Consider the following 27,262-nt stretch of genomic DNA (forward strand, 5'->3'; position numbering starts at 1 on the left):
TTTTTAAAAGCATATTAACCTACCTGTCCTGACATTTTGTTGCTGATTTAAATGAAGGGAAAAACCAGTGCAGTAAAAAAAAAAAAAAAAAAAGGCACATGAGCGCCAAACCCTGCGAGTGTTTTTCTAAATTTATTAATTCAATCTTCCAAATCAGGTGGCACTCAACAGAGAAGAGAAAACGTCAGCCTCCGGCACCCATGGTTGGGCCCCAGAGAGGCCAGACAGATTCCGCAGGGCTCCAGTGGCCGCGCGGCGGAAGCAGCGCCTCCCCCGGGCGGCCAGGCCTCCGGGGAGCCCAAGCCCCGCAGCCAGCTCAACACGGGGGCGCGGCTCCTCCTCCAGCACGTGCAGGCATTGCTGGTCAAGCGGTTCCACCACAGTGTGCGCAGCCACAAGGACTTCCTGGCCCAGGTATTACTGTCGGGCCTTGCCCGCGCTTGGCCACTGGTGGCCAAGGCCTGCCGGTCCTCTCCTGGCCTTTCCCTCCCCTCTCTTTCTCTCTTTCTCCTGGCCTTTCTCCTGCCCACGCTTCAGACAGTGATGAACACCTCTTCAGGTTCTGTTGGCTTTGTTTGCTCCTTGCCAACTTTATTGCGATTCCTAGTAACATAAAGATCGTTCGTTAAGTGTTTGACCTCACTAGCAGAGAAAATAAAATAATAGTGAATATGTTAAGATTGTTTTCATTTTACAGTGAAGGGCAAAGTCATATTTGCATTCATTTTTTGCAGTGACCCTACATATCAAGGTCATTGGCCTCTTTTTCCTTTTTACTCTTTTCTTAAATTAACTTTTTAATTTTAATTCCAGTATTACTAACCTACAGTGTTATATGAGTTTCAGGTGTGCAGTATAGCGAGTGATTCAGCAATTCTGTATGTTACTCAGTGCTCGTCATGACCAACGTACTCCTCAGTCCCCATCACCTATTTCACCCTCCCCCTCCTCTGGTAACCATCAGTTTGTTCTCTGTAGTTTAGAGTCTGTTTCTTGGTTTGTTTCTCTCTCTCTTTTTCTTCCCTTTGCTCTTTTGTTTCTTAAGTTCCACATATGAGTGAGATCACATGGTACTTGTTTTGACTGACTTATTTCACTTAGCATTATACTCTCTAGCTCCATCCATGTCATTGCAAATGGCAAGATTTCATTCTTTTTTATGACCGAGTAATATTCCATGATATATATCATGTCTTCTTTATCCATTCATCTATCCATGGACACTTGGGCAACTTCCATAGTTTGGATGTTGTAAATAATACTGCAATAAACATGGGGGGGGGCTTTGTCCCTTTGAATTAGTGTTTTTGGTTTTTTGGGGTAAATATCCAGTAGTGCAATTACTGTTTTTAATTTTTTGAGGAACCTCCATACTGTTTTCCACAGTGGCTGGCCCAGTTTGCATTCCCATCAAGGGTTCCTTGTTTTCCACATCCTTGCCAACATGTGTTTCTTGTGTTGTTGATTTTAGGCATTCTGACAGGTGTGAGGTGATACCTCATTGTGGTTTTGATTTGCATTTCCCTGATGATGAGTGTTGTTGAACATCTTTTCATGTGTCTGTTGGCCATCTATTTGTCTTCTTTGGAGAAATGTCTGTCTTGTCTTCTGCCCAACTATAAATTGGATTATTTGTTTTTGGGGTGTTGACTTGTATCAGTTCTTTATATATTTTGGATACTAACCCTCTATCAGATATATCATTTGCAAATATCTTCTCTCACTCCATAGGTTGCCTTTTAGTTTTGTAGATTACTTCCTTTGCTGTGCAGAAGCTTTTTATTCTGCTGTAGTTTTAATAGTTTATTTTTGCTTTTATCTCCCTTGCCTCAGGAGACATATCTAGAAAAAGGTTGCTATGGCTGATATCAGAGAAATTACTTCCTGTGCTCTCTTCTAGGATTTTTATGGTTTCAGGCCTCACATTTAGGTCTTTTGTCCATTTTGAGTTCTATTTGTATTTGGTGTAAGAAAGTGGTCCACTGTCATTCTTTCATGTAATCATATAGTTTTCCCAGCACCATTTATTGAAGAGACCTTTTCCCATGGCTTATTCTATCCTACTTTGTCAAAGATAAATTGAGTGTTTATTTCTGGGTTCTGTATTGTGTTCTATTGATCTATTTGTTTTTGTGTCAGTACCATGCTGTTTTGATTACTACAGCTTTGTAATAGAACTTAAAGTCTGGAATTGTGATACCTCCAGTCTTCTTTTTCAAAATTGCTTTGGCTATTCAGGGTCTTTTGTAGTTCCATACAAATATTAGGATTGTTTGTTCTAGTTCTGTGAAAAATGCTATTGATATTTTGATAGGGATTGCATTCAATCTATAGATTGCTTTGGGTACTCTTTTTTTTTAATGGCTTTTGATTCATTTTTATTTTTTATTTTTTTAAATTTTATTTTCTTGTGCTATGTTAGTCACCATACATTACATCATTAGTTTTTGATGTAGTGTTCCATGATTCATTGTTTGTGTATAACACCCAGTGCTCCATTCAATACCTGCCCTCCTTAATAGTCATCACTGGCCTAACCCATCCCTCCACCCCTGTCCCCTCTAAAACTCCCAGTTTGTTTCTCAGAGTCCATAGTCTCTCATGGTTCATCTCCCCCTCTATTTTCCCCCCTTCATTTTTCCCTTCCTATCTTCTTCGTTTTTTTTTTTTAACATACAATGTATTATTTGTTTCAGGAATACAGGTCTGTGATTCATCAGTCTTACACAATTCACAGCGCTCACCATAGCACGTACCCTCCCCAGTGTCTATCACCCAGCCACCCCAGCCCTCCCACCCCCCACCAATCCAGCAATCCTCAGTTTGTTTCCTGAGATTAAGAATTCCTCATATCAGTGAGATCATATGATACTTGTCTTTCTCTGACTTATTTCGCTTGGCATAATACCCTCTAGTTCCATCCACATTGTTGCAAGTGGCAAGATTTCCTGGTTTTTTTTGATGGCTGTGTAATATTCCATTGTATATATATACCACATCTTTATCCATTCATCTGTTGATGGACATCTTGGCTCTTTCCATAGTTGGGCTATTGTGGACATTGCTGCTATAAACATGGGGTGCATGTACCCCTTCGGATCACTACATTTGTATCTTTGGGATAAATACCCAGTGGTGCAATTGCTGGGTCATAGGGTAGCTCTATTTTCAACTTTTTGAGGAACCTCCATACTATTTTCCAGAGTGGCTGCACCAGCTTGCAGTCCCACCAACAGTGTAGGAGGGTTCCCCTTTCTCTGCATCCCTGCCAACATCTGTCGTTTCCTGACTTGTTAATTTTAGCCATTCTGACTGGTGTGAGGTGGTATCTCATTGAGGTTTTGATTTGGATTTCCCTGATGCTGAGTGATGTTGAGCACTTTCTCATGTGTCTGTCGGCCATTTGGATGTCTTCCTTGGAAAAATGTCTGTTCATGTCTTCTGCCCATTTCTTGATCGGATTATTGTTCTTTGGGTGTTCAGTTTGATAAGTTGTTTATAAATTTTGATTACTAGCCATCTATCTGATATGTCATTTGCAAATATCTTCTCCCATTCTGTCGGTTGTCTTTTGGTTTTGTTGACTGTTTCCTTGCTGTGCAAAAGCTTTTTATCTGGATGAAGTCCCACTAGTTCATTTTTGCCCTTGCTTCCTTTGCCTTTGGCGATGTTTCTGGGAAGAAGTTGCTGCGGCTGAGGTCGAAGAGGTTGCTGCCTGTGTTCTCCTCCAGGATTTTGATGGATTCCTGTCTCACATTTAGGTCTTTCATCCATTTTGAGTCTGTTTCTGTATGTGGTATAAGAAAATGGTCCAGTTTCATTCTTCTGCATGTGGCTGTCCAATTTTCCCAACACCATTTGTTGAAGAGACTGTCTTTTTTTCATTGGACATTCTTTCCTGCTTTGTCAAAGATTAGTTGACCATAGAGTTGAGGGTCCATTTCTGGGCTCTCATATTCTGTTCCACTGATCTATGTGTCTGTTTTTGTGCCAGTACCATACTGTCTTGATGATTACAGCTTTGTAATCAAGATTGAAGTCCGGAATTGTGATGCTGCCAGCTTTGCTCTTCTTTTTCAACATGCCTCTGGCTATTCAGGGTCTTTTCTGGTTCCATACAAATTTTAGGATTATTTGTTCCATTTCTTTGAAAAAAGTGGATGATATTTTGATAGGGATTACATTAAACGTGTACATTGCTCTAGGTAGCATAGACATTTTCACAATATTTGTTCTTCCAATCCATGAGCATGGAACGTTTTTCCATTTCTTTGTGTCTTCCTCAATTTTTTTCATGAGTATTCTGTAGTTTTCTGAGTAAAGATTCTTTGCCTCTTTGGTTAGATTTATTCCTGGGTATCTTACGGTTTTGGGTGCAACTGTAAATGGGATCACCTCCTTAATTTCTCTTTCTTCTGTCTTGTTGTTGGAGTATAGAAATGCATCTGATTTCTGTGCATTGATTTTATATCCTGCCATTTTACTGAATTCCTGTATGAGTTCTAGCAGTTTCAGGGTGGAGTCTTTTGGGTTTTCCACATAAAGTATCATATCATCTGCAAAGAGTGAGAGTTTGACTTCTTCTTTGCCGATTCGGATGCCTTGTCTTTCTTTTTGTTGTCTGATTGCTGTGGCTAAGACTTCTAGTACTATGTTGAATAGCAGTGGTGATAGTGGACATCTCTGCCGTGTTCCTGACCTTAAGGGGAAAAGCTCTTAGTTTTTCCCCATTGAGAATGACATTCGCTGTGGGTTTTTCATAGATGGCTTTTACGATATTGAGGTATGAACCCTTTATCCCTACACTCTGAAGAGTTTTAATCAAGAAAGGATACTGTACTTTGTCAAATGCTTTTTCTGCATCTATTGAGAGGATCATGTGGTTCTTGTTCTTTCTTTTATTAATGTATTGTATCACATTGATTGATTTGCAGATGTTAAACCAACCTTGCAGCCCAGGAATAAATCCCACTTGGTCCTGGTGAATAATCCTTTTAACGTACTGTTGGATCCTGTTGGCTAGTATTTTGGTGAGAATTTTTGCATCCATGTTCATCTGAGATATTGGTCTGTAATTCTCCTTTTTGATGGGGTCTTTGTCTGATTTTGGGATCAAGGTAATGCTGGCCTCATAAAATGAGTTTGGAAGTTTTCCTTCCATTTCTATTTTTTGGAACAGTTTCAGAAGAATAGGTATTAATTCTTCTTTAAATGTTTGGTAGAATTCCCCTGGGAAGCCATCTGGCCCTGGGCTCTTGTTTGTTGGGAGATTTTTGATGACTGCTTCAATTTCCTTACTGGTAATGGGTCTGTTCAGGTTTTCTGTTTCTTCCTGGTTCAGTTTTGGTAGTTTATAGGTCTCTAGGAATGCGTCCATTTCTTCCAGATTGTCTAATTTGCTGGCATATAGTTGCTCATAATATGTTCTTATAATTGTTTGTATTTCTTTGGTGTTGGTTGTGATCTCTCCTCTTTCATTCATGATTTTGTTGATTTGGGTCATTTCTCTTTTCTTTTTGATAAGTCTGGCCAGGGGTTTATCAATCCTATTCTTTCAAAGAACCAGCTCCTTGTTTTGTTGATCTTTTCTACTGTTCTTTTGGTTTCTGTTTCATTGATTTCTGCTCTGGTCTTTATTGTTTCTCTTCTCCTGCTGGGCTTAGGCTTTATTTGCTGTTCTTTCTCCAGCTCCTTTAGGTGTAGGGTTAGGTTGTGTATTTGAGACCTTTCTATATACTTTCCTCTCAGGACCGCCTTTGCTGTATCCCAAAGATTTTGAACAGTTGTGTTTTCATTTTCATTTGTTTCCATGAATTTTTTAATTCTTCTTTAATTTCCTGGTTGACCCATTCATTCTTTAGTAGGATGCTCTTTACCCTCCATGTATTTGAGTTCTTTCTGACTTTCCTCTTGTGATTGAGTTCTAGTTTCAAAGCATTGTGGTCTGAAAATATGCAGGGAATGATCCCATTCTTTTGGTACTGGTTGAGACCTGATTTGTGACCAGGATATGACCTATTCTGGAGAATGTTCCATGGACACTAGAGAAGAATGTGTATTCTGTTGCTTTGGGATGGAATGTTCTGACTATATCTGTGAAGTCCATTTGGTCCAGTGTGTCATTTAAAGCCTTTATTTCCTTGCTGATCTTTTGCTTAGATGATGTGTCCGTTTCAGTGAAGGGGGTGTTAAAATCCCCTACTATTACTGTATTGTTATCAATGTGTTTCTTTGCTTTTGTTATTAATTGGCTTATATAACTAGCTGCTCCCATGTTAGGGGCATAGATATTTACAACTGTTAGATCTTCTTGTTGGATAGATCCTTTAAGTAGGATATAGTGTCCTTCCTCATCTCTTATTATAGTCTTTGGTTTAAAATCTAATTTGTCTGATATAAGGATTGCCACCCCAGCTTTCTTTTGATGTCCATTAGCATGGTAAATGGTTTTCCACCCCCTCACTTTCAATCTGGAGGTGTCTTTGGGTCTAAAATGAGTCTCTTGCAGGTAGCATATCGATGGGTCTTGTTTTTTTATCCAATCTGATACCCTTTGTCTTTTGATTGGCATTTAGCCCATTTACATTCAGGGAAACTATTGAAAGATATGAATTTAGTGCCATTGTATTGCCTGTAAGGTGACTGTTACTATATATTGTCTCTATTCCTTTCTGGTCTATATTACTTTTAGGCTCTCTCTTTGCTTAGAGGACCCCTTTCAGTATTTCCTGTAGGGCTGGTTTGGTGTTTGCAAATCCTTTTAGTTTTTGTTTGTCCTGGCAGCTTTTTATCCCGCTATCTTCCCGAATATCTCCTCGGATTCACTTCTCCGCATGTCTTACTTTCCAGAAAGTGGTCGCTTTTCTGTTCAGAGAGTTGCTACTATTCTTTTCTTCGATCTCCTGTTGAGTTCGTAGGTGTTCCGAATGGTTTGATCCCTATTCAGCTGAATTCCTGAGACCAGACGAAATTTAGGTCTCCTACTCCTCCACCATCTTGCTCCTCCTCCCTCTTTTTATATATATATATTTTTTATTCAGATACAGAAACTCTGGTTCACCTCTGGCTGAACATTGGCTACCTCAGTGCTTAGTGTTCACCTACTTCAGCCATTCTTCAATGGCCACCAGAACATTCTTTTTTCTCCTACACACCTTGCCTTTGTGCGTCTTCCCTTATAATGTTCCCCAGAAACCTGACCTTCTTCACCAGGGCCCAGTTATGAGGCTGCAAGATGTTTAGAAGAATGAGTGTGTGTGTGTGTGTGTGTGTGTGTGTGTGTGTGTGTGTGTGTGTGTGTATTTAACCTACCACATACCACAGCCCACGTTGCCATGTTTATTTTCTGACAGATTGTGCTCCCAGCCACTTTTGTGTTTTTGGCTCTGATGCTTTCCATCATCGTCCCTCCCTTTGGTGAATATCCGGCTTTGATCCTTCACCCCTGGATGTATGGGCAGCAGTACACTTTCTTCAGGTGTGTAGACTCATTCCCTAAAGATCATGATTCACCCCCATGGGTTGTGGGGCTCCCAGATCAGACTGCTTGGTGGGACCTTCCCCTTTCCACAGCAACCAGTGTGGTAGGGGGCCTTGGACTGCCCTCAAAAGGAAGTTAATGTACCCATCACTTGGGAAAGGTGACCCCAGGTGGACAACCAGGACTGCCAGGAGTAAGGAAAGAGAAAGTAAAGGTTGGGTGAGTAGGTTGAACTCCATCTTTTTGAGGAGTAGACATGATATGCCAGCAGATCGCCAGGCATGTGGGAGTAGCACATTCCCTTCCCAGGAGACCTACAACCACCCCTAGGCACCATTCTGTGGCTTGAATACATTCCCAGTATGGAGCAGCCATTCAGTGCATGCCTGTCGAGTTGTGTGTTGGCTGCTTTGTCCCTTTGTCCCAGTCATGTATCTGTCAAGTAAGCCCCTCTCACTCTGTCTAGTTTGGACCAGCCAGGCAGTGAGCAGCTTGCAGCACTTGCGGATGTCCTCCTGAACAAGCCAGGCTTTGGCAACCGCTGCCTGAAGGAAGAGTGGCTTCTGTAAGTCCCTGCGCAGCCCTGTTCTCCCAGCAGCGGCTGCCCTGGGGGAGCCCTGAGGGCGGGGTCCCAGCATGGCAGGTTGCGAGAGGCCCCATCTCCCTCCTGCTGTCTGTTACACCGGCGCTTACCCATCCCTGACCGTCACCTTGCCTCTCCTTCCAGCACCCAGGTGCAAGGGTGTCACCGCCTCTTAGGGAGCTCCTGTGTCAACAGTCAGCTCTGTATTTCTAGAATTCCCAATATAGAAAGTTCTGTACTGAGTTGACATGTGCTTCCCACAACATATTTGAAAGGAATCTGAACAGGGAAAGGAGGGAGATGTGGGACGTGCTATTGTTTAATTGGACCTAGAATGGCATTAATTACATGACTTTCAATTCCTGTAAGTACAGAGAAGGGAGTTATAGAGGGTAGTTGAAATCCACTAAGAATCCTAAAATTTCAGTATAATTTTAACGGCTTCTCTCATCCAGTGTTTTTCAGAGTTATAGGTAAGGACCAAAACAGACTAATTTCCAACTCCTCTTTTATTCTGTTTCTCAACAGCTAGAGGTGCCAGGAGGAAGAAGGCAGATAAAACGGTCCACAAAGTAGATAGTTATTGCCCAGCCCCACACCTAGTCAATCAACAAAATTCTAGTCTTAATTTTTTTGAGCAGAAACTAACCTCCAAGAATAGAAGAAGATGCGTGGGTCTGAGGAGATAGAGGAAAGGCTAAGGAGAGGGTTAGGCACTATTTCTTATTTTTAGGGATTTTTATCAACTGGAGCTGCTTGTGAAATATTTTCTTGCCTTCTATGAGGGAGTATCCCTGTGGCAATTCAACCCCCTGGAAGACTCCTTCTGTGTCCCCGAACATCACCCACCTGTTCCAGAAGCAGAAATGGACGCCAGAGGACCCCTCACCCTCCTGCGTGTGCAGCACCAGAGAGAAGCTCACCATGCTCCCTGAGTGCCCTGAGGGCGCAGGGGGGCTCCCGCCCCCACAGGTATCTCGACCCTCCGTGGGAAACCAGGGGCCCCGAGTCTGCCTGTGACAGCAGAGATTGGGGGAAATGCACTGTGCCTCCCAAGTTTGTAGACGACTAACATTTCAAACTGACAGCTAAGTGAAGGGCCAGAGGAGTCCTCGGGTTCTCTCAGAGGGGCATGCTAAAGGGCCCTGTCACAGCCAGTAGCTCCATTTTCCACCAGGTACTACCTCTTCAATCTAATAAAAAAAATTTAAACACTAAAAAAAATATACAAGTTGGGATGCCTTGTGGCTCAGTTGGTTAAGTGTCTGCCTTCGACTGAGGTCATGATCCCAAGGTCCTGGGATTGAGCCCTGCATCAGGCTCCCTGCTCAGCGGGGAGCCTGCTTCTTCCTCTGCCTGCCACGCCCCCTGTTTGTGTTCTCTCCCTCTCTCTGACAAATAAATGAATAAAATGTTTTTTTTAAAAAACATTAAAAAAAGAAAAAATATACATGTATGCTCATTATAGAAAAATTAGAAAATACAGTTAAGTCAGAAGAAAAAAAATCATCCTATAGTTAGAGATAACCAATGACATTTGCTTTTTATCCATTCAAACAGGATTATGGTCAAAATGCTGTCTTGAAACCTGTTATTTTCACTTAATATATCATGAACAGAGGTTCATGTCAATAGATATACATCATCACTTTTAATGCCTGCATACTATTCCATACCATTTCATTTAATTTGTGTAACTAACCTCTCATTGAACATGTGAGTTTTCAGTGTTTTCCATTCCAATGTAGTGTCCATTCAAATGCATATGTATTTGCACACTTGTTAACAACTTAAAACATTTGCCACATGCTGTGTAACTAACACACATATACATTTAGACCCACTCATCCCACTCACTCAAACACACTCTCCTATTCAGCCTGGAATAAAGCCAAAGGATATGGGCTTCACTCAGAGCTGATAAATTGTACACATCAGGAAAATGGGGGTGTTGATGCAGTCTTCTCTAGGGTCCCTTCCTGTCCTAACATTCTTTGAATGGTGGTAAGTCCTGATGTGGAAGTGCTCCATCCCTGACTTCTAGAATACACAGAGATCAAGTTGTAGGAGTCTTTTATTTGATAGAATTTTTAAGAAAATAATTTATCACAAATTACCAGACACGAGCAACTGTTCCAGCCTAGTTTCTACCAGGGTAGCGTGGCAGGTCCCCTAGGTGCCATTCTCAGCTTGAGAAGCAGGTGACAGAGTGAAAAGAGCAGGGCTATGGAGATAGACCGATGTAGGTTCAAATCCTAGCACAACCCCCTATAATTTCTGTAACTTGGTGCAAGTTAGCTGAGCTTTCTGGACCTCAGTTTCTCTGGCTGTAAATTAAAGCAACAATTTCTCTTTCATAAGAGTATAAGGATTAAGGGAGACAATGAATATAGAGCATTTAACACAGTGCCTGACACACAGTAAGCATTCAGTAGATGCTAGTTCTGCATTGGAGGAACCAAGTGAAGAAAGTGAATTGAAGGGAGTAAAATGGGGAAGGGGGGTGGGGAGGCAGAAAGTGTATAAAAATGAAAAGAATGGTATGTGATGGTATGTGTGATGTGTTTTTAATGCCACCACAAATACCCTCATCTACATCTGAGTTATGCCCTTGACACCTCAGGTTCTTGATTGACCAAAACTGAACCAACACTATGTAGACCCAAATTTAAAGTAATACTGCCACCTGGTGGCCAAACTCATGCACTTTTTGACTCTTTTAAAGGCGAAACGAGCTTCCAGTTCTAGATACATTTTGAAAGCAATCTGTAAATTGTAAGGGACTGTTTGAATTCTTCCATCCATGTCACAGATTTATTGTTTCACCTACATTGCAGGTAGTATTCTGAGTGCTGGGGACACCACAGAGAAAGTCCCTGCTCTCTGAGAATGTAATCATACAGGGAGGTAACAGATAAAAACAAGGAAGCCGATGAATTGGAAAGAAAATTTGAGAGATGCAGATGAGAAGATAATGCAGCAGTAGGTTATGATAGAGAGTGACTAGAAATAGAAAATACTTCTCTGAGGAGTAAAATGGAGGCTGATAACTTGAACGATGATGAACTAGCCATGTGAGGTTGTCCGGGCAGAGCAATGCAGGCAGAGGGCACGGCCAAGTGCAGAGCTACCTCAGGAATGAGGGGTGTGCAGTGGAGAAGCAGGGAGGACAGATGGGGACGGTGAGGAGTAAGGAGAGTGGCGGCCGAAGGGCTCAGAGAGCAGGGCGGGGCCGGATTGTGTGGCCGTGTCAGCCTTGGTGATGATCCTCAGGGAACCTAGGGTTTATTGGAATGGGAAAAGCAAGAGCTCTAGGGTATTCTGATCTACATTTTCAAAGCTCAGTCTGGCTGCTGGGTGGAGAATGGATTTTTTTTTTAAAGATTTTATTTATTTACTTGTCAGAGAGCGCATAAGCAGGGGGAGAGACAGAGGGAGGGGGAGAAGCAGACTCCCCGCTGAGCAGGGAGCCCGATGCGGGACTCGATCCCAGGATCCTGGGATCATGCCCCGAGCTGAAGGCAGATGCCCAACTGACTGAGCCACTCAGGCATCCCCGGAGAATGGATTTTGGAAGGCCAGGGTGGAATAAGGGAGACCAGTCTGGATGTTTCTGTCAAGGTCCAGGTGAGGTCTGAGTGGAGGCTTGGACTAGGGTGGTAGTCTGGAACTGGAGCAGTGGGGATGGAGTGGAGATTTATTTTGGAGTTGGAACTATCCTATCTTGTCAATGGATTGGAGAAAAGAGAGGAATCCAAGATGGCTCCCACATCTTTAAAGTGGGAACTAGGCATATGCCAGTGCTTTATTCAGTATCTTCACAGCAGCTGAGTCCATAAATAATTTTTAGAGAACAAGCAGATTCCAAGGTGACTAACACAGATGTCTTATTGCCTCAGAGAATACAGCGCAGCACTGAAATTCTACAAGACCTCACAAACAGGAACATCTCCGACTTCTTGGTAAAAACATATCCTGCTCTTATACGAAGCAGGTAAGAAGAGATTCTTTCATACTTTACAACCTGGCTCCCTGTAGAAAGTACTAACTGGAGATGGAAGGTAATTTATTCGCACAACTCATTGACAATCAGGGCAGTGGAAATTTTCTTTTTCCTGATTTACCCAAAAAAGCAATTGAGACATACATAAAGTAAAATGCAGCTTAAGCTTAATTTTGTTTTCGTTTTTTGTTTTGTTTAGGCCAAGCAGTCTTAAAGTTTAACCCTTACACCATTAAAAATAAAATAAGAAAGCACAGAATGCATCCAATAATGCAGTCTCATGTTTTAACTAGTTCAGAAAGAGAGACAGCATTTGGAAGGGACAGTAAAGGAGAAAAAGGAGAGAAGCAAGAGGGAAAGTAATGAGCAAAAAGAAGAAAGGAACAAATCAGACCAACGTAGGAAAAAAGCAGCGGGATGGCAGTGTGTGAGGGAGGCCACAGGTTGGCCAGGTTTGCCGCAGCTTCTCACACCCTAGCTGTAAATTCTCCTCTCGGTCACTGCCCTTCAGTACGCCCACCCCTGAGGTCTTCTGTGCGCGCCCCCTTCTCTCAGCTCAGCAGCTGCTCCTCAAGGGCATGGCGGGGAGATGGGTGGCGTCAGCAGCCCCTGTCCAAGCTTGACAAGAGCATGCTCTAGAAAGGGGGTCATGGGGAACCCTGATCCAGTCCCCATGTGCTCTGGGGCCTTAAAATAAAACACATACTGTCTAATTTTCATAGTCCTTTCAGTTGCTTCTTCTGCCAGACCCTGAACAAAGGATAAACGGACTCGGTTAACTAGAACACGCTGCCAGTGGGGAGAGCAGCTGCTGAGAAGGCAGTGCCAAGCCAGCTCTAGCAAAATGAAAAACACCGTCCACGCACACAAATAAGAGCAGCGTGCATAGTATTTATTCAGTAATGCAATAAAACCACAACCATCCCAAACTTTGCTCTCAGCAATGAATTTGCAATGTGGAATTTGGGATTTTGTGCTTGATGACAGTGATAATTTGGGGGCCTGAACTGTGAAGTCTAGAATTGGCATCTGCTCATTACTTCTCTTCTCACCCCTGATTGGCTGGAAGTCAGTCTCTTAACCTTGGGCTTGGACTAAGTCAGTCCTTCTCCCAAGTGTGCAGGTGATTAATATTAGAGTCTTGTTTGTGCAGGTTGGAAGATGGGAGGGCTGCAGCCTTCACTCCACACTGTATAGTGGTTGCCCTATTTTCTGGGTCCAGGTGGTCTGACAAATGACCTGACCACAGGACCACCCAGAAAGCCCAGAATGCAGGATGTGACTTGGAGAGCCAACGGTGGAACCCAGTCCTTCCTCTGCATGTGTACTTGGGCTTGGCTTCTGGGCCGAGAAGCTTCCCGTTGTTTGGATATCAAGAAATGCAATACTGCCCTGCAAGACTGAGCGGCCCCAATGAGTGTTTGGAAGGAAAGTTAACACTACCGCCTTCCTTAGGGTATTCATTATATGATATGTTTTGGCTTTCAGCTTAAAGAGCAAATTCTGGGTCAACGAACAGAGGTAAGAAACTACTTTTGTGAAATTAAAATCTCAGATTGATGCATTTAAAATAACTGCACATTAAAAAAGCCACACCTGGAGCCACATGGGCTGTTCTGTATGTACTCAGGAACTCACAAGTCGTGTCCTGAAGGATATGTGGCTAAGCAATAGATCTCCTTGGAGGATATATAGGGGAGGAGGTGTTCCCCTAAGAGGCATTCCAGAGCATTCTCACTCAGAGGGGGTTCTAAAACTTCACAAGGATAACAGTTGAGAGGGCTACGTGACAGGACATGTAACCCAAGCCTTGCCACTCTTTGGCCCATCCCTCTTGAGCCTCAGGGAGTCTGGCCCAGCCCCAGACTCACCCCATTCCTGCCGCATTCTGGAGGCTCAAGTAGTTTCAGAGGCTTGGAGGATCAATCAGGAATATTCTAAGAGTGAGCTGGCCTCCCATGGTCCCTCAGCGGTAGGGCCTCTAGAATGAATGCAGAGCTGCTTAACTTGATTTCCTGGGTGGATTCTAAACCATGAAAGGGAAATCTGGCCTTTAGCATTGCTCCCTAGAGGGAAGTGTGGGGCCTCAGTTGAAGCAGAAATGGGTGGGGCAGTTTGAGTCCCTGAGAAATAAAGTTCCCCTCCTCTGCCTTGTCAACAGATTAATTTTGTCTTATCAAGGAGTTTGGCATTTATCCTGCCACTGAAGGGCTTTACACCCAAGAGTGACAGGCCTAGATTGGTGTTTGAGCATGATCGCTTGAGACTGCCACACAGTGTGGAAGATGGGTGCAAGCAGGGGAGAGCCGATGTTAGTACCCCAGTTAAGGTGCCAGAAACAGAGTTAGGGCAGGGGATCTGCAAAGCACAGGAGTGGCACCAGAAAGGAATCCTTGGTTGGGGTGTAGGGAGAGTCAGGGAAGACCTCAAAGATGACATATGACAGATGAGTCCGAGTTGGCCAGATGCTCAAAAAAGGGAAAGGCACTCCTGGGAAACTAGCAGCCCCACCTCAGCAGAGACGCCAAAGCAGCCTGGACCAGCGGGGGCTCTGGAAGTGATCTGACATGGCTGGAATATGCCACTTGAGGGAAGGCAGGAGGAGGGGCGACATTGGAGAGGTGGGCAGAGACCAAACTCAGTAAAGATCGGGACTTTTCCTGGTGGCAACAAGGAAGCGTTAATAGTTGGTTTGTAAAGTGGAGCCGTGTTGCTGACTAGTCCGGACAATTGCCCCTAAAGTACACATTTCCCTGTAGAAACCAAGAGAGCTATTGACAGGTGTGAAGCACAACAAGCATGGTTTGTGGCCCTGACTTGAGGACTTCTTGTTCCCTTGTCAGGTACGGAGGAATTTCCATTGGAGGAAAGCTCCCAGTTCTTCCCATCACTGGGGAAGCACTTGTTGAATTTTTAAGCCATCTTGGCCAGATGATGAATGTGAGCGGGGTATGTAAACAGCCTGGAGATTTGGGTGGAACGTCTGATGTGCTGGTTATCATGAAACAGAAATAATCATGAGTGCTAAGTGGGGGAAAAAAACCCTGTGCTGTTTTCTAGGGCCCTATCACCAGAGAGGCCTCTAAGGAAATGCCTGCTTTCCTTAAACATCTAGAAACTGAAGACAATGTTAAGGTACTGGTCCTGCCTCATCTGCCCTAGAGCTAAAAACTCACGTGAGCTAGTTGCTTTAGTTTTTTTTCCCCAGCTTAATTACATTCCATCCCTCCTCCTGTTGAAATCTAGCCTGGAATGTCTTCCAGCTGCCAAACCCTTCCTCCTCCTCCTCACATTCTTTCTCCTGCAGCTCATTTTTTCTTAAAACAGCTGTAGCACAGCCTAACCAAGCCATCCCTGCCCTGTAGGTGTGGTTTAACAACAAAGGCCGGCATGCGCTGGTGAGCTTTCTCAACGTGGCCCACAATGCCATCTTACGGGCTGGCCTGCACAAGGACAAGAACCCCGAGGAGTACGGCATCACTGTCACCAGCCACCCCCTGAACCTGACCAAGGAGCAGCTCTCAGAGATCACAGTGTAAGCGGCCGCCGTGGCCCCCAGCCTCCCAGCTCACCAGTCGCCCTCTCCACTCTTGGGACACCCCGAGAGGATTCTCATGAACATGAGCTGCTGGGCTGGATGGCAAGGTTCTTAGGCACACAGGAACATGAGACGTTCAAATGCCTTGTGTACCAAATGGCTTGGCCATTCTTTCTCTTCATATTTATTTGGAAAGTAAGCATAGATTTGGTTCTCTTCCCTTTTGGCTCTTGATAACGAGTTGTTCCTGGAGCTTACACAAATATTCTCCTTACCAGTTTGCAAAGTGACTGCCGGGAACTGGGAAAGCTGAGCCAATCTTTCATCTCCCTGGGAGTAATCATCTTAGATTCCGGTAATTTCCCTCAGATGGCCAGGCTTTCAAGATGTCGACAGACCCTTGCCTTCTTCAAGCTTAAGCTCTTACTGCACAGCTTCAGGCAGTAAAAGACATCAATCCCGTGCAATTTGTAGTATGTGTGCGCCATTCGAGGCCTATATTCGGTGGCAATGGCTTCGTGAGTGCCGACTTCTTCTGGGAGACTGTGAGGGTCCTCGTGTTCCTATCCCAGTGTATTCAGTGCCCTGAACACTCGCCCCGAACGTGCGAAGTGTCATTGGCTAAAACTTGGGCCCCAGCCCCCTGGGGCCTCCCTTTGGACACCCTCTGAGGCCCTCAACTGAGGAAGAATCGTCTGTCCTATGCCAGTTCTCTCTTGGCCCAGGTTTCTCCATCTCCTGCCAAGCCTCTTGAATCTGAAATAAGAAATAGGAATCTTCTGTGGTTATAAAAGTAGTATATAAAATAGTATATGATCATTAAATAAAGTGTATAGAACAGAGTTTTTAAAACTTATTTTCTACAACCCTACACAGTTTAGGGTCTTGCCTCTAAACATTTTTGTGGGTTTCCTTCCAATTATTTATTCTCTTCTTCCTGTGTGTGTGGATCATGCCCTTTGTAGTTTCATCAGAGCAGTGCCTGGCACACGTGGTCCCTTGTGGGAATTAGTAGGAAGTGCTCCATTCTCTGTGCAGGCACTATCCCACGCCAGGGCCGTGCTCGTATGTGAAACTTAGGTGGGACTCAGCCCACACCTGCTGCCTTAGCCACATGCTTTTTCAGAGATCAAGGAAAGGGTGAAGAGAGCCAAGCTCCTGTATAACCAGCCTGTTCTCTTTTCACTTAAATTTACATTATGAATATTTCCCCATGTTGTGATAGGTTTCTTGAAACCATTATTTAACTAGTTCTCGCAGACCATATCGCTGTCTACATAGAAAATCCAAGAGTTATCTATAGACAAATTATGAGAACTAATAGGATTGTAGTATGTAAGATTAATATAAGGATCCATTTCTATACACCAACAAATTAATTGGGAAAGGTAATAAAATTTGTTTAGATTATTATATTAACATGGAAAATGTTTGATATTAACATTAATATTAGTATTCGGTAGTAACATGGAACAGGAAACCCACAGATATCCACTTAACCTGAACCCAGTTTGACTAGCACAACTGAGTGAAACAACAAGCTTCCAGGGGATTCTGGAGGCCATCACCTGGAGTTGGATGAGGCCTTCCCAGAGCCTGACTCTGTCCTTCTCCTGCTTCTGCTTCTCCTTCTTCACCTCTCTCTCACTGTGTCTCTCCTCCTGCTGCAGGCTGACCACTTCGGTGGATGCTTTGGTTGCCATCTGTGTGATTTTCGCCATGTCCTTCGTCCCAGCCAGCTTTGTCCTTTATTTGATCCAGGAGAGGGTAAACAAAGCCAAGCACCTCCAGTTTGTCAGTGGAGTGAGCCCCACCACCTACTGGCTGACCAACTTCCTCTGGGACATTGTAAGTGTCAGGTCATGGCACCTCCCTTGCCTCCATGGGCCTACAGTGGGCAGGTGTTTGCTCTGACTGAGGGGACATGGTGGGATGGGCTGTTGGCAGGTGCTATGCTGAGGGCCTCGTGTGTTCACTGTTTCTTGGAAAAGCACAGAATTAGAAGCCCCAAGCTGGTGAAGGATGTGGGACTCAGCTTAACAACTGCTGAGTTGGGGCTCTGTGTGCCCTGCACCAAGGGGCCTTCTGACCCACTGAGTAATCCCTGTACCACAGGCATGAGGCTGGCTTTCCTGGGAATAATCTGGAGCTGAAGAGGTAATATCAAGAGGTCCTTCATCCTACATTCTCTTCTTACATCCTGATCCACCCCTAAAGGGGGAAGGTTGGAACTTCTCCTGTGGTAGAGTCACCAAATAAATATAGGACATCAGTTAAATCTAAATTTCAGATAAAACAATTAATGATTTTAGTATAAGTATATCCCACCGCTAAGTATTGCATGAGACATACTTATACTAAGAAAATGTATCGGTTGTTTATCTGAAACTCAAATTTAAATGAGCATCCTATATTTTTATTGGCAAAACGTGGCAACCCTACCCAGTGGTCTTACTTTGCTTTCCCAAAGTAACCAGACCTCTACTAAATCAGATTAGCCACCACTTTAGGGAATAGAAAGAAAAAATTATTTATCAAGTCAGCAGCAGATTGCCACCTCTCTCACAACCAGGATTGTTGGGGGGCAGAAAGGAGTCAGGATGGGTTACTTTATGATAGGCTGCAGGGTCAAAATAAATTGGCAGCAAAGCCCTAACTGTAATGTAGCAGTGATCATTATGACACCAACTCCAGGGTTTTCTGGACACTGTGGCTAATAAGATCCTTTGTTTTATCCCAACATTCTAAGACTAACATGAGTCTCCATTGCATGTTATGGTAAGATATATCATGATGGAGACCAATACAAACAACCTTTTTCACAGTGGTTTTGAATAATGATGACAAATATTAGGGTTTATAAGGACATGGTTTCTTTTATCTTAGCTCCCTAAACGCTGTCATCACTGAACAATACAAAACCAGAAATCATCAGTAGCAACTAAATTCTTTCATCTCTATCCTGTCTACCTGAGAAAACACTTACAAACACATGGGGAGGAGTCAGAACCTTCACACCTCACTCTGGACAAGAACATCATCTGTAGCTACCCATACTGCCCTGCCTTTAAGCATGAAAGGGGCAAGGCTCACCTGCACTGAAAAGCTATTAAAGTGCTGGGTTTTGCATTCTACTTTTTTTTTTAAAAGACGAAGATTATAGAATTTACACTTTGGGCTGACACATGCATGTGCCTAGCTACAGAGATCTCTGAGCCTAAGGAGAAATATGTGGATAGAAGGCTAGAGTCAGTGTCTGGATTGGAGGTGATACTAGCAAAGTAGACACTTGGCAGACCAGTGAAGAGTTAGAAGACAGTGAATAGGACGCTAGCAGGCTTCTGAGGCTCTGAATCTGAACTCTAGGATCTGTAACGTTGTTGCTTAGCACCCTCATTAGCCAGCAGCAAAAAGATAACATATATGCCTGAGGGTCATTGTTCAATGTGAACAAATACTTATTGTTTATATCATCCACTCAGCACAGATAGGATGTTTTAAGTTCTTATTTTTTGTATGTCATCTGGTTTTCTTTTAAATTTTGAAACAGTCACAAAATTGTTATAAATATGGTTCAAAACTTTTTTTCTGGGCCATTGGAGGGTAACCTCCCAACAAGATGCCCTTCGCACACATACACACACACACACGCACACACACACAAGCACCTCCAGTGTCTACCTCCTATGAGTGAGGACACACCCCATATAATCACAGCGTAACTGTCAACACCAGGACACTAGCACTATGCGTCACCTCCATCTTTTCCTCAGACCCCACTCAAATTTCACCCATTTCCCCAATAATGTCTTTTATAGAAAAGGATCTCGCTCAGAGTCATTGCATTTAGTTGTTCTCTCCAGTCTCCTTTAGCCTAGAATGGTTCCTAGTCTTTTCTCAACATGCACAACCTTGACACTTGGGTTGTGACACTTGTGAAGATCACAGGCCAGTTATTTTGCAGAATGTCCTTCAGTTTGAGTTTGCCCAATGTTTTCTCATGATCGGATCCAGGTTACAGCAGTGGTATCATGAAAGCATACTCTGCTGCATCTGACCAGGTAGCTTCTGATTTCAGTTTGTTCTGTTACTGATGATGGTCACTTTGGTCACTTGATTTAGGTGGTGTCTGCTGAGCTCCTCCACTGTAAAGTTACTCTTTGCCCCTTTGTAATTAATAAGAATTGGAGGAGAGGTACTTTGAAGCTATGTAAATATCCTATTTGTTATCAAACTTCCAGGCTTTCTGTCTTTCCATATTTGTGACTCTTCTCCAAGAGTGAGAAACTGGCTTCTCTTATCCCTGACTCATGTACCCACCTGAGCAGTACCCCTGTATGTAATTAGTTTCCCATCGCTGCCACCATCCTCTCCCTCGTGTGGCACCCTTCTCTCCCTGCTCCAGCTGCCCCACATTTGGAAGTCCTCCTCATTCTGTTCCAGCTCTGATAGCCCCAAACAGATCGACCCCCTATAAGGATACCCTCCTACACCCCACACCAGCCCACCCTCTGTGGGATGTCCTCCTCACCCTTCTCGGGTTCTCATCCTGCTTGGGACCACTGTGACACCTCCTGAAACCCCACTGTGGCTGCCCACTTCTCCCTATCTGTCCTAATGGCTTTAGGACTGAATTGTGTAGGAAGAGAGGAAAGGGATAAAGCGATAAAAGGGTATCATCTATTTGAGCTTCATGAGGCCAAGGACTAAATATTTTGAGTTTTTCTGAATTCAGGAGACATGCTTAGAAAGTAGAATCAGTAGGACTTCGTGACCAATTAGAAAGAGAAAATGAAAGATCAGGTGGATTTTTATAATTCATTCTCTCAAAAGATAGAGACTGAAGGTTCCCTGCACTGGGAGGTGGGAGTGGGGAGTGGTAGGAGGACTAGGGACAACTTAAAGTATGTTTGCTGACCAAGAACTATTTAGACAAATAGAATCAGAACCCCAGACCACTGCTGGAGGAGCCTGGCCCAGCCCTCGTTTTACGGAACAGGAGATAGAGGTCCTGAGAAGTTAAGTGCCTCATTCTCCTCTTCTCTCTTCAAGATGAATTATGCTGTGAGCGCAGCACTAGTGGTGGGAATCTTCATCGGGTTCCAGAAGAAAGCCTACACTTCTCCAGAAAATCTTCCTGCCCTTGTTGCACTGCTCATGCTATATGGGTGAGTTGTTTGGGCCATTAGCTAATGCCAACAAAAGGGAAGCCACGGGAGGGTTGTGCTCTTCTGACAGAAAACCAGGGTTTCCGGCAGCCAGGTTAGCTTCCAGCCCCCGGCAGGGTGTGCAGCTACCAACCAGGAATCTGTTTCGGACTCCACACACAGAGCAGTTCCTGAGGCTCAGATGAATCTTCTTCCACTCAAACTGGGGCCTGACCAGGGTCTGGGAGTCCGTCACTCTCCTGTCCCTCACCCAGCTCTGATTCTGATTCATCTGTAGCCAACCTGTCCATCTTGGTGTCTCCAGCTAGACTGGCCGAGAGTTATTTGCACACAGAAGACTGCAGCTGAAAGGCTGCCCCTGAGCCAGGGTCAGAGGATGACACAGGGATTAAATCCTGTAGAATTCTAGAGCAAGGCGTGCAACTTTACATCCAGGCCTACCCCTCACTGTGTATGTACCTGTGGACAAGTTATTACCCCATCTGGGCCTCAGTTTCCTCCTCTGTAAAATGCAGATAATGACACCTGGTCCTAACTGCGAGGGCCAGTGAAGCCCTGCCGGAGCATCTCTCTTGAAAATAGAGAATTCAGGAGCCAGCATAACTACGACATACCAACTCAAGTCAACTGTAAAGATGAGCCTCCTGGGATCTCAGCTGGGCTTTGCTGATCTAGACTAGAGTGGGAAGCACTACCACTACAGAGCTGGCCCCTCTGCCTTGTAAAAGTCACATTCACAGCCACCATTTCACTTGCTCCTCACAAAACCCTGTGAGGTGGTCAGGGAAGGCATCATGATCTCCCTTCAAAGACGAGGAACAAAGACTAAGGGACGGAGCAGCTTTCTGGTCCTCCTGGGACTCTCGCCAGTGCAGACTCGTCACCTCGTGTGTGGGGAATGCATTATATCTAGTGGTACAAAGACTGCAACTCTGTCCCACTGCATTGTGTCATTTCCACACAGATGGGCAGTCATTCCCATGATGTACCCAGCATCCTTCCTATTTGATGTCCCCAGCACAGCCTACGTGGCCTTGGCTTGTGCTAATCTGTTCATTGGCATCAACAGCAGTGCCATCACCTTCATCTTGGAATTATTTGAGAATAACCGGGTGAGCATAACTTTTGTGGCTTCCTTGTTTGATTACTAAATACTAGAGAGAGTATTTGATGGTCAAGCAGATCCAGGGGCAAGTACTGTGGCTGGACAGTCGTAATGCATATGTGAACGTAGCTTCCTCCTTCCCTCCCTCTCCCCCTCCTTCTGTGCCTGCCTACCTGCCTCCTTCCCTACACTTTCCCTCCTCCCTTCCTTCCTTCCGCCCTTCCTACGCTCCCTCTCTCCTCCCTTCCTTCCTTCCTGCTGTCCTTCCCTCCCTCCCCCCACCTCCTCCCTTCCTTCCTTGTTTTCTTTAAGCTCATTTAACTCTAAGTTTATTTGTGTGCTCTGAGTGTCATGGTTTTCTGAGCCTGTTCTGCAAGCTATAAATGGCTTTTTATGATCCTAAGTTTTTAGATTTTCTTACTCCTTCAGAGTTTCCTTGGTGATTTTGCGTGTTAGGTTTTTGTACACACACACACACATTCACGCATACATGTGTGAGTGCATTGATGTGATTTCAAAGCAGCAAAAAGGCATACAAGGAAGTCTCCTTCCTACCCCTGTCTCTGAGTCACCTGCTTTGCTTCTCCAGAGGCAGCCTTTCATTTCAGTTTCTTAGGTGTTCTAGCAACAAATAAGCAAACGCATACATTTTCTTTCTCCCACTTTCTTACCCATATTGTGACGGAGTAACATTTACTATTCTACATGAAACTTCATTCTGAAGATAGGGTTAGAAATGTATGGTGCTAAATGACTCACTTTTCTGAGCTACGGAGTGCCGTTGTCCTGTCCCGCTCCCCAGACATCTCCTTGCCCAGAAGGAGCTGGACAGGCTAAGCCCCGAGACACTGGCGATGGCTTCAGGGCTGTCCGTGTGCCCCACTCCCACGCGCAGCCAGCTGTGTCTGCGCCTGGCTGTGGCGGCCCGGAGCGCCCTCAAGCACTGGCACGCTCACCAAGCGCCCGTGTCCCCAGTGGCCTCTCCAGCTTGTTCCTCCCTCACTAGGTGTTCGAGTTCAGAGGGTGGGCACCCGCCAGCACATCAGCACTGCTGTCCTGTGGCCCCTGTCCCCACTCCCACCTTGGGGCCCTGCTGAGAGGACCTAAGGCAAATGTGCACTCGCCCCCAGTCCCATGGCCTCCTGACGGATGCTTCCCCAGGCCTTGTCACACTTCCTGCCACAAAACCCCATTTGTCCCATGACTGGTAAAAAACGTACCATGTCACAGTCGGACCCCAGAAGAGAGAGGGATGAGAAAGAACACGGACTCTGCTGATGGCAGAGCCTCCTGGCAGACTGAAAATGCCCCTCTTCAGAGCTGTTTGTCACGTCCTCACAGCCCACTACGTCTTTTTTTTTTTAAAGATTTTATTTATTTATTTGAGAGAGAGAATGAGAGATAGAGAGCACGAGAGGGAAGAGGGTCAGAGGGAGAAGCAGACTCCCCGCAGAGCAGGGAGCCCGACATGGGACTCGATCCCGGGACTCCAGGATCACGACCCAAGCCGAAGGCAGTCGCTTAACCAACTGAGCCACCCAGGCGCCCAGCCCACTACGTCTTAAGAGATTGCGTTACTTCAGAAAAATTAAAGAGGAAGCGCAAAGCAACTCAGAACACTCCCTCCTGAGGGCTACATTCGTTTAGCCAACATTTACAGAGCAAACCCCCTTCCCCTGCTGCTTGCTTTCATGCAAGTCCGGAGAGAAGCAGATGCTACAGAGATTCCCAGGATCCCTCAGGAGGCTCCCAGGCCCCGGTAGCTGCTTTCCCTACCAAATCAAGAGGTATCAACAGGGTGAGCACCAGGTGGTGGATGTGCTGATGTAAACACGTGTGACCTGCTCATGCTACCCTGCAGGAACTCCTGTTCCAGTCAAGAAATGATCTGTGCACCAAGCTGGGAACCGATACGAACTACAGTACCTGACCTTCCACAAGACAGTGTGTGATAGAACCACAAGGGAAGGAGGCAGATAAAACCCTGCAGATCCAAATGGGCCGAAAGAGCTGGGCTGCTGGGCTACAGGGCTCAGGAGAATCTGGGCAGAGGAAATTTAATTAAGCCTGGCCTGGAAGAAGTAGGATTTTATTAGCCCATTTAATAAATAATGAGGTGCCTACTATGAGCTAATCGTTGAAGAAGGTATTTAGAAAGGACACCAAAATAATTAGGACCCAGTCCTTATCCTCCAGGGACACTGACTAGTGGGGCCAGCAGGCAAGTAAGAAGTAATTAACCCTGGCTGACAATGTTGTAAGTACTAGGAAAGAGAAGTAGGTATTTTACATGGAAATCTGAAAAGGCTTTTGAGAGAAGGGATTTTCTCAAGCTAGCTTTTTTTTTTTAAGATTTTATTTATTTATGTATTTATTTGGGAGAGGGAGAGAGACTCTCAGCAGACTCCTCGCTGAGCATAGAGCCTAAAGTGGGGCTCGATCTCATGATCCTGACATTGTAACCTGAGCCAAAACCAAGGGTTGGATGTTTAATGGATTTTGCCACCCAGGCACTCCTCCAGCTAGCTTTCTAAAGAAGGCCTGGAATCTTCTAGAGAACAGAAGGGGAAAGAGCATTCTTTCCTAAGAGCAATAATTAATAGAAGCTGGGGGTGCAAAGGCCTAGAGGCAAAAGAGCACTGTTCTGGGAGGAGGGGAGAGGGGGGCCATGGGGAGTGGAGCGAGAGAGAGGAGGTCATGTGAGCAAAGGTGTGGAGGCCAGGAAGAAGCCAGGTCTGTGGTAGGGAGGGGCCAGATTAGTGGGCAGCAGTGGCCTGGTCAGACTCGCCCCTCAGCATCCCCTCTGCCATCTTGGGGGAGACTCTCTCCGCCCAACATTGCTGGGCGAAAGTAGCAAGCACAGTCTGACCCTCTGAAAACAAGTCCCCCCAACTCAACACACACACCAGAGAGTCCCCGGCCCTCTTTTCTACTGGCAGCACCCACACACACCTAGCTGTCCTCTGGGAGCTGAGAAGCAGAGCTGGAAGACACGCGGGGCCCCTCTCCCCTGTGGCATGAGCTGGGCTAAGAGCAGAGGAAAGAGCCTCACAGCTAGTCAGGGTTCACAGCTGTACGAAGGGAGAGCGAGCCTGGGCCACGACCCCAGCAGCTGCTGCATCTCCCAGGAACAAATGCCTTGGAGGGGGGCTCGTGTGTAATTCCCGGGTGAGTCTGCCATGACAGCTCCCCGGGCAGGCTGCCTGGCTGGTGACGCCTCCTATGAATATTCCAGCACCTCCCTATCTGTGTGACAGATCCCTCCTGCGGCCAGCCTGGTTGCTAGGCCCGCGCTGTCTGCCGGCCTTCCCTTGGGCCTGCCCTACGAGGGCACCCAGGCCCTACCCCGCTCAGGAGGGGTAGGTGGATTCAGTCCCCACAATTGACTGTCCTGCTTTTCTATGTTTCAGCCGCTGCTCAGATTCAACGCCATGCTGAGGAAGCTGCTCATTATCTTCCCCCACTTCTGCCTGGGCCGGGGCCTCATTGACCTGGCGCTGAGCCAGGCTGTGACGGATGTCTATGCCCGGTTCGGTGGGTGGCCTTTGAGACCCGTGGAACATGGCCCCAGGCCATCTGTGCGGGGGCGGGCTGCCTCGGGAGCTCCTATGCCCAACCTGCAGCCTGGGCTGGAGCCGGGCAACACTTGGTTGGTATGGGAGTGTCCTTCTGCCCAGAAGGGATCAGTTGCCTCTGTCTCTGTGGCTGAGGAGCCACAGGAGGGGTCAAGAGCAGACTCCGACTTCCCTACTCTGACTCAAGCAACCGAGATGAGAGGCCTAGGTTCAGCTCCCGCTTACTCCTTCGCATAAGGCCTGGTCTAGCTGGGCCAGACGTTGTGACTAGGTCTCTGGGAGCAGCCGGGGCAGCTGAGTGGACTTCATTCCTGTCCGCAGGTGAGGAGCACTCTGCAAATCCGTTCCAGTGGGACCTGATTGGGAAGAACCTGTTTGCCATGGCCGTAGAAGGGGTGGTGTACTTCCTCCTGACTATCCTCATCCAGCACCACTTCTTCCTTACCCGATGGTACGTTCAGACAACTGCCCTAAGGGTGCCAAGGGCAGCTCCTTACATCTGTCCAGGGACTTGGCTTCACATCCATCTAGTCTTCTGTCTCCTTCCTAGCCCCACTCCATGATGGCTTTTACACCCTTAAACCCTGGCTTGTTCTGGATAACACACGGGGAGAGACATTAAAATAGGCACGTTGGAATTTGTAAAGAGTCTAAACTTTAAAGTATTTAAAATACAGTATTTAATTTCAGCCGCTAATATTTAATCCCTCTCACGTCATTAACAGATACTCATTTTAAGTTGGATAATAGCCTTGCAAATGATGATAGTTAAGGGAGATCCAAAGTACTGGGAAATAGATTTAGGCATTCACAAGAAAATAGACAAGGTGGGCCCTTTTGCTAATTGGAGATATGAGAGTGGGGACAGGGAGTATATGGGGTGATATCCAAGGCAACTGAAGCCAGGAGCAGTGTGAAGGGAGAGGGACAGGGATTGTGCCCCTCTGGGGAAAGGGGGGGCAGTGACTGCCTACCGTGACCCAGCCCAGCTGTGCCATTCTTCCCTGGCTTCTTGACCCAGGACTTGCCTCCTTCTGATATGGGCACTCAGGTTTCCAGAAGGCTGTCCCTCTGCTATCCAGGCTGACCTTCACTAGGTCTCAGCCCAGGGCCTTGAACTGCAAATCACTGGGCCCTTGGAACGTGCTTTCCTGGACAGTGCTTTGTTTCTTACCCTTTCATCCTCTCAGGCTGAGTCAGGCTACATGTCAATAAAGATACAGAGGACTTGATTTCGGTTTTAACCCATAGGGAATCGAGTTACTAGAAACAAATTGACCTCCCTACTTATAGGGCTGTGAGGATTGAATGAGATAATGGGTGCCAACACACTTAGAATAAAATGGACCAGGAAGTGGTGTTAGTTATGGGGGACAGTGTGGGGAACTGATGTCCATGGGACCCTTGGCCCTCAAAGGCCCCCTTCTACAGCTTTGGCCACATCTTGAAGAGACCTTGGAGTAGAAGGGAGGAGGCAGACTTGTTTACCAAAACAGACTCAGTAGTGGGTGCCTGGGTGGCTCAGTTGGTTAAGCGACTGCCTTCAGCTCAGGTCATGATCCTGGAGTCCCGGGATCAAGTCCCACATCGGGTTCCCTGCTCAGCACGGAGTCTGCTTCTCCCTCTGACCCTCTTCCCTCTCGTGCTCTCTTATCTCTCATTCTCTCTCTCTCAAATAAATAAATAAAATCTTTAAAAAAAAAAGAGAAGACTCAGTAGCTTCAAACTCTGGTGTCAGACAACTGAGCAAGTCTTGCAGCATTAGGCCTGAAACAGCACCAGAGAAGCATTCCAGGACCTCTGGCTTCAG

The 27,262-nt window shown here is 45.7% G+C and overlaps 1 protein-coding gene across 7 annotated transcripts in view; it reads left to right on the forward strand.

Annotated features, from left to right (window-relative positions):
• ABCA4 (ATP binding cassette subfamily A member 4) overlaps window positions 1-27,262 on the forward strand; it is a 132,285-nt gene that overhangs the window by 85,763 nt on the left and 19,260 nt on the right. For all 7 annotated transcript variants that reach the window (XM_025872229.2, XM_073896279.1, XM_073896282.1 and 4 more), the window contains 14 exons: window positions 158-414; window positions 7,353-7,477; window positions 7,947-8,045; window positions 8,849-9,035; window positions 11,963-12,057; window positions 13,555-13,587; window positions 14,910-15,015; window positions 15,127-15,201; window positions 15,432-15,601; window positions 17,275-17,452; window positions 20,657-20,772; window positions 21,737-21,884; window positions 25,288-25,411; window positions 25,774-25,903. In XM_025872229.2, coding sequence (XP_025728014.2) covers window positions 158-414; window positions 7,353-7,477; window positions 7,947-8,045; window positions 8,849-9,035; window positions 11,963-12,057; window positions 13,555-13,587; window positions 14,910-15,015; window positions 15,127-15,201; window positions 15,432-15,601; window positions 17,275-17,452; window positions 20,657-20,772; window positions 21,737-21,884; window positions 25,288-25,411; window positions 25,774-25,903 — 1,843 coding nt within the window. The remainder of the gene's footprint in view (window positions 1-157; window positions 415-7,352; window positions 7,478-7,946; window positions 8,046-8,848; window positions 9,036-11,962; window positions 12,058-13,554; window positions 13,588-14,909; window positions 15,016-15,126; window positions 15,202-15,431; window positions 15,602-17,274; window positions 17,453-20,656; window positions 20,773-21,736; window positions 21,885-25,287; window positions 25,412-25,773; window positions 25,904-27,262) is intronic.

The sequence above is a fragment of the Callorhinus ursinus genome, unplaced genomic scaffold, assembly GCF_003265705.2.
Source record: "Callorhinus ursinus isolate GAN/ISIS: 27379988/994484 unplaced genomic scaffold, GSC_fseal_2.0 scaffold9, whole genome shotgun sequence".
NCBI lineage: Eukaryota > Metazoa > Chordata > Mammalia > Carnivora > Otariidae > Callorhinus > Callorhinus ursinus.